At 63.4% G+C, this 6,916-nt stretch overlaps 1 protein-coding gene across 1 annotated transcript; it reads right to left on the reverse strand.

Annotated features, from left to right (window-relative positions):
• Nucleotides 1-425: 425 nt before the first annotated feature.
• On the reverse strand, nucleotides 426-5,362 carry LOC119109984 (protein FAM122A). Its single transcript, XM_037233730.1, has 7 exons — nucleotides 5,251-5,362; nucleotides 4,953-5,058; nucleotides 4,493-4,639; nucleotides 3,329-3,475; nucleotides 2,896-2,942; nucleotides 2,701-2,847; nucleotides 426-904 (listed from the first exon to the last, which is right to left on the reverse strand). Exons 1-7 carry the CDS (start codon nucleotides 5,301-5,303, stop codon nucleotides 508-510), a joined length of 1,044 nt encoding a protein of 347 aa, XP_037089625.1. The 5' UTR covers nucleotides 5,304-5,362; the 3' UTR covers nucleotides 426-507.
• Nucleotides 5,363-6,916: the final 1,554 nt, after the last annotated feature.

Below are 6,916 nucleotides of genomic sequence, written 5' to 3' on the forward strand. Positions count from 1 at the left end.
CCGGCCAAGTGGCGCGAGAACGAGCCAGCGACCGCGCCGAGCAGCCAGCCACTGCCGCGGCCGACAGCGCCGCTAGCTAACCGCATCAGGCGAGCAGACACGGCACGAGACAACGCTCAGAACAGACCACACCACGTATCACACCGGTAACAAGGACGAGCCGAGCAGCGCCCCGCCGCAGGCCTTCGGGCAGTCCCACCGCCACGTCGACGGCGGCGGCGGCGGCGGCGACGGGGGCGACCGGCCGCCAGAGACGGCGCGCCCGGCCGACGCCGGCGCACGGCCCGGCGGGCGGCACGCGCAAGCTCGATCGCTGACTACGACTACTTTGTACAGGAGGCCGGCGGCCCGCGGTGCCACGCGCCGGCGCGAGGCGGCCGGCGTCGCGGCGGGCTGCCGCAGCGCCGCGGCGTCCCGGCGCCGGTAACAAGCCAGGCGGGCCTCGCAGCCGGCCCACCAATCACAGATCTGTCAGCCCGAGTCACTGCGGCTCCACCGGCCGCCGCTCTATATGCTCTGGCGCATGTACTGGGCGTGGCCCGGCAGCCGCTGGCCGCCCGTGTCCATCGGCACCTTGCCGTCGCCGCTGCCGCCGCCCGTCTCCATGGCGACGGGGCGCGCCACGTCCAGCACCACCATCTTGTCGCCACCGCCTGTCTCCATGGGAACGCACGCGTCGTCCATCTTGTCATGGTCGGCCTTGAGGCGGCGCTCGGAGGAGCGCGGCGACTCGACCGGCCGGAACACGCTCGACGAGTCCATCGTCTCGGCCACCATCGGCCGCGGCGAGTCGTCCTGCTTGTACGAGAGGCCCGGCGAGCCGACCGACGAGAGCGACTCGGGCGTGCCGACCGAGCCGACCGATCCCTGCAGGGCGCCCAGCGCCGCGTCCGACGCGGTCGAGCTACCGACAGAGACAGAGGGTCAGCAGCGCACACACCAGCAGCCACCGCCGCCGAAAGAGACAGGGGGCCAGCAGCGCACACGCCAACAGCCACTGCCGCCGACAGAGACAGAGGGTTAACGGCGCTCACACCAGCAGGCACCGCCGCCGACAGAGACAGAGGGCACACCAGCAGCCATTACCGCCAACAAAGACGGAAGGTCAGCGGCGCACACACCAGCAGCCACCGACAGAGACAGGGGGGCACACCAACAGCCACTGCCGCCGACAGAGACAGAGGGTCAACGGCGCACGCACCAGCAGCCACCGACAGAGACAGGGGGCACACCAACAGCCACTGCCGCCGACAGAGACAGAGGGTCAGCAGCGCACACACCAGCAGACACCGCCGCCGAAAGAGACAGAGGGCCAGCAGCGCATACGCCATCAGCAGCCACCGCCGCCGACCCGCGCGCGGGACAGGGTTTCAGTTATCAAGCGGTTCGGCGAGGTCTTCGGAGCTTTACAGCTTTCGCCACAAGCTGGAAAACATTCTCGTTCAACGTACATTCGTGCGTAATTCTGAGGCATATCAGTGACGTGACCCGTTTTTCTACCATTTAAAAAAAGTTTCTACCGACAGTTGTTACACTCGCGTTTAAAGCCAGGCAATCAGTCCATCTGCTTTGCACGGAACAAGTCGAACTCGCTCCCGGAATCAGTCCCATATATATTTCAGTCATGGCAGACAAGTGCTGTGCCCACTGAGCTAGTAATGGTTAAAAATTTCGAAAACAAGTGACGTCTCCAATCGATACAGTAAGGGAGCAGCCGGCAATCCGCGCGGAACAGCTTGTGTCGTCTTTAACGACAACAGCGGACCCTTTGCCATGTCTAAGAGAACCGGACTTCAGATCTCTGGTTGAATTATACACTTCTGACACATAGAAACACCAAGACAGTGAATCATCAAGCCACAGAAAACAAACTAAACAACATCGTCGTTTAGTTTATTAAGTTCAACGTTTATAACGATGCGTACCAGACGGATCTCGGGAATGCCGAGCCGGCGTCGGCTGCACATAGAAGCGTGTGCATATCGTGAGCACTGGACGGCGCCCGTGGTGAATAACACCGGTCCTGGCGACGTGACGCCTGACACTGACGACCACACACGAGCGGCGCACAGCACGCGCCGCGTCCGAGCAGGCCGTCTCGCCTGTACACGGGCGGGCGCGGCGCCAGCAGGCCGGCCGTCTCACCTGTACACGGGCGGGTGCGGCGCCAGCGAGCAGGCCGTCTCACCTGTACACGGGCGGGTGCGGCGCCAGCAGGCCGTCTCACCTGTACACGGGCGGGTGCGGCGCCAGCGAGCAGGCCGTCTCACCTGTACACGGGTGGGTGCGGCGCCAGCAGGCCGGCCGTCTCACCTGTACACGGGCGGGCGCGGCGCCAGCAGCTCGGCCACCTCACCCGTACACGGGCGGGTGCGGCGCCAGCAGGCCGGCCGTCTCACCTGTACACGGGCGGGTGCGGCGCCAGCGAGCAGGCCGTCTCACCTGTAAACAGGCGGGTGCGGCGCCAGCAGCTCGGCCACCTCACCTGTACACGGGCGGGTGCGGCGCCAGCAGGCCGGCCGTCTCATCTGTACACGGGCGGGTGCGGCGCCAGCGAGCCGGCCGTCTCACCTGTACACGGGCGGGTGCGGCGCCAGCAGGCCGGCCGTCTCACCTGTACACGGGCGGGTGCGGCGCCAGCGAGCCGGCCGGCTCACCTGTACACGGGCGGGTGCGGCGCCAGCAGGCCGGCCGTCTCACCTGTACACGGGCGGGTGCGGCGCCAGCAGGCCGCCGCCCGAGTGGAACCGCTTGTTGTGCCCGATCACCGGCGGCCGCTCCTTGTCGTAGTCGAACTTGCGCTTGACGGCGCCGCCCAGCGGGCTGGGCCGCAGGATGGGGCTCATGCTGCGGCGGCCGGCGAACGCCGCGAACGGCGAGCGGCGCGTCGGAGACGGCGACGGCGACGGGCTGAAGGTGGGGCCGCGCAGCCGCTCCGGGATCTGGCCAACCGCCGACGGGTCACCCACGCCGGCACGGACCGGGGTCATAGCGAGCAGCAACGGCGTCAGACGGAGGACCGGGGAATCGCGAGAATAGCACGTGGCGGGAAATGAGTCACACGGCACGACAGGGGTCATGGAAGAGACACGGTCGGACGCACAGACCGTGATCACGGAAGACAATAAGCGCAAAGGGAAACCACTCAGTCGCAAGGGGGGGGGGGGAGAAGAGGCTATGGAACACGATGAAGACAAGAGAAAAGCAATCACGGACATGCCCAAATAGCATGCAAAGTACGCGGGGAAGAAACCGCACCGAGGACCACACCGGCCTGCGCGGCGACCAGCGTCGTCCGGCCGGGAAGGCGCCGCCCGCCGCGCCCCACCTGCGGGGAGAAGTACGGCGTGCCGGCCGGCCGCGTGGGCGACGGCGACGAGCCGAAGGAGAACGGCTGCGGCTGCGGCATGGTCAGGTGCAGCGGGTCCGTCACGGAGCGCACCGGCGCCGCCTTCTTCGGGTCTTCCCGCGTGCTCTGCCGGCCACCAGGGGGCAGCGTCATCAGCGCGTCAGTAGGAGTGTCACCATCTCTGATCAGGTGGGAGTCGGTGCCAGCACGCTGTGGTGGCGCCAGGGACGGCATCAGTGCAACAGCTGACCACTCGTCCTCAGAATGCTCAAGTATTCGACGGATCCAACATCAAAATCAGCATTCGAATGCTCCGAAACCGTCGAATGTCTCCTGAAATGGCACACAAGCGCCCACAAAAACATGCAATACGACTTGAAGATCTAATCCATGGCCGACCTTGACATTATTGTGGCCCAGTAGATAAGATCGAACACTGGCCCATCCCATATCGGGTTTACATTCCAGAGTGGGCAAACTGCTTCACAATGCCAATAGAACACTGCAGGTGCACCAGACTCCTGGGGGGCCTATGCTGAAAACAACACTTCACAGAAATACTGAGATATCTGGACCAAGGCCTGTATTACGACATACCTCCAGGGAAATGTCACAATTTCTGTGCATTTGTTAGCAAAATATAAATGGTGCTAAATTCGGTAATTTGAGTTGTCTTTTGTACATGTGCAGAGGAAAAATGACGGGTTTTACACGCTGGGATTTCACAACATCGTCTTCCTCCTTGGACTGATTTCTCCGAGTCCGCAATACGAGTATACATTTGGCCACGACGCACCTACTATCCTATAGGTGCCTGTACTGACACTTGAATAGTTATGTATAATGTTCGAGCATTTAAGAACAAATTCCAGTGACTCAAACATCCGACTAAAAAAACAGCAGAATCCTCCGGTCTAGCCAGCATGTTTTGTTGATGAGAGACCGGCGTCAGCACAATTTGGCGACGACGGTGGCGACACCTCGCTTCACATTAGCACGACTAGCTTTGATGGCAGCGCAGGCGGTGCCAACGCCCTTTGACATGGGTAGGGCCGAGCGCCCGCTGACCACGCGCGTCGCATATCCCTCCTCAGGCAGCGGCGGCCGCCGTCTGCGGAGCCCGGGGCCGCCGCCCCGACTGACCAGCGCCAGGTCCTCGCAGCTGAGCGACATCTGGAGAGCGGCGTGCACGCTGCGCTCGTGCCGGATCTCGGGGTCCTCAAGGCCGGCCTCCTGGCGGATCTGCATCAGGCGGGACGGCGTGCGCACGCCGCTGCTGCTGCCCGGCGACTGTCGGCGGCCCGGAGACACCGGTCAGGCGGGGGGGGGGGGGGGGGGACGGCACGCCCGCCGCCGGGGAGCTCCGGCCGCCACACAGCGCCGGCCTCGGTCGGCATGTTATCGTCCACGCCGGCCGCCCCCGCGACGTAGCGCTGAGCGCGCACCAACCGATCACAATGACACCCAAATACATGGCATGACCGCAGAGAGGCAGACGATTTGTCCCGAGTCAGAGGGCCGAGCGCGGTGGCAGGGCGGCGGCGGCGGCGCGGCCCGGGGCGCGAGCCGGGCGGGGCGGCCCCGCTTCCAGGCCACTACTCACACTGGGCGCGGCGAGCGGGCTGAAGTTGGCGCTGAAGCGGCGGACGCGCGGGTTGTGCGTCGACCCCGAGCCAGCCGAGAAGACGAGCGGCGGCGAGCCCAGGCCCCTGCCGGCGAGCGCACTGTCGGTCGGCGTCCGGCTGACGCACACACCGATCGACAGTCCACCACATGCCCACAGCTCTCTCATCACCCCAGAGTAGGAAGGTCGACGTCTGATCCACGTCCAGCTCTCATCGCTACCCACAATATGCGACGCGCTCACAACATCGCAAGCGTCGCCGTCCTCTTAACCTCACCTGGAGGAGGCGGAGCTGGTGCTCTGCGCCTGCGAGACGAGCTCGTTGATCATGGGCGCGCTGGAGGAGCGCTTAAGAGTGGCGACGGCCGCCACCCCGCTGCCACCGCCGCCGCCACCGCTGCCACCGCAGCTGCCACCACCGCCACCACCGCCGCCACCGCCGCCACCGCCGCCGCCGCCGCCACCGCCACCGCCGCCGGCAGTCGGGCCGGCCGGCCCCGCCGTCAGCACTGGGTCCACGTCCATCACGCGTTCTACCCGCGGCCGACGGTCACACGGCGACGCTCCGACCTGCCGACCAGCGTCACACGGTAATGCCAGGACCTGCTGATCACGGCCACGCGGTAATGCCAGGACCTGCTGATCACGGCCACGCGGTAATGCCAGGACCTGCTGATCACGGCCGCATGGTAATGCTAGGACCTGCTGACCACGGCCACGCGATAATGCCAGGACCTGCTGACCGTGGCCACATGGTAATGCCAGGACCTGCTCACCACGGCTATACGGTAATGCCAGGACCTGCTGACCGCGGTCACACGGTAATGCCAGGACCTGCTCACCATGGTTGCACGGTAATGCCAGGACCTGCTCACCATGGTTGCACGGTAATGCCAGGACCTGCTCACCATGGTTGCACGGTAATGCCAGGACCTGCTCACCATGGTTGCACGGTAATGCCAGGACCTGCTCACCATGGTTGCACGGTAATGCCAGGACCTGCTCACCATGGTTGCACGGTAATGCCAGGACCTGTTCACCATGGTTGCACGGTAATGCCAGGACCTGCTCACCACGGCTATACGGTAATGCCAGGACCTGCCGACCACAGCCTCATGGCAACACTAGGAAAATCTGCCCTTGGTCTCATGACAAAAACCATCTTCTGACAACTGAAATCGTACTGTAACATTGGCAGCCAAGGCAGAAACACAGCAACAGCTGAACAGGCACGTGACAGCACTTGGACTCAACGACTGGTACACGATTACGCAAAGGACATAAAAAATGGTAAATAATGCTTCATTAGCTATCATGTGGAAAAAAATAATGATATAACCTTCCCTTCCCAAACATGTGCAAGTTCTTTGCTCTCCTTGGGCTTATCCAGCACACCAGCACTAACCACGGCAGCGCCGAGTCTGTACCGCGTCCAAGCTGGCCCAGCGAGCCCCCCCCCCCCCCCCCCCCCCCCCCGCCCCCGGGCGGGCCGCGAATCGCCACCCACGGTCCCTGCAGTGGCGATCTCAGCGCCCCTACCGGAGCTGCGCGGACATAACCGGGAAGCTAAACTAAGCCCTTACTTACAGGGCACTGCACATCATGCTTCGATCACGATCACGACCACGTATCACGCATAGTGTATCCCTTGCCTCAGCGAGCGTGAGAAAATTAACTACACGGAAAAAGGAATGCAAAATACATATGCATATGACATAACCTGGTACTTGTAGGTTCTATCTGTCCCATTTAGCAATGCAAGTACAGGATAAATGAACCGTCTGCTTACGCTAGAAATCACGTACTGCCCGGCAGCACAGCCAGCAATCTCGATCAGTCTCCAGCCGGATACGCTCTCAGCTGGCCCCAGGGCGACAGCATGGAAACCAACGAAAAGAACAAAAGGCACCGAGAAACACAGACAAACCGATACAAGGAGACGA

This window comes from Pollicipes pollicipes, unplaced genomic scaffold (assembly GCF_011947565.3).
Source record: "Pollicipes pollicipes isolate AB1234 unplaced genomic scaffold, Ppol_2.1 Scaffold_7231;HRSCAF=8579_pilon_pilon_pilon, whole genome shotgun sequence".
Taxonomy (NCBI): domain Eukaryota; kingdom Metazoa; phylum Arthropoda; class Thecostraca; order Pollicipedomorpha; family Pollicipedidae; genus Pollicipes; species Pollicipes pollicipes.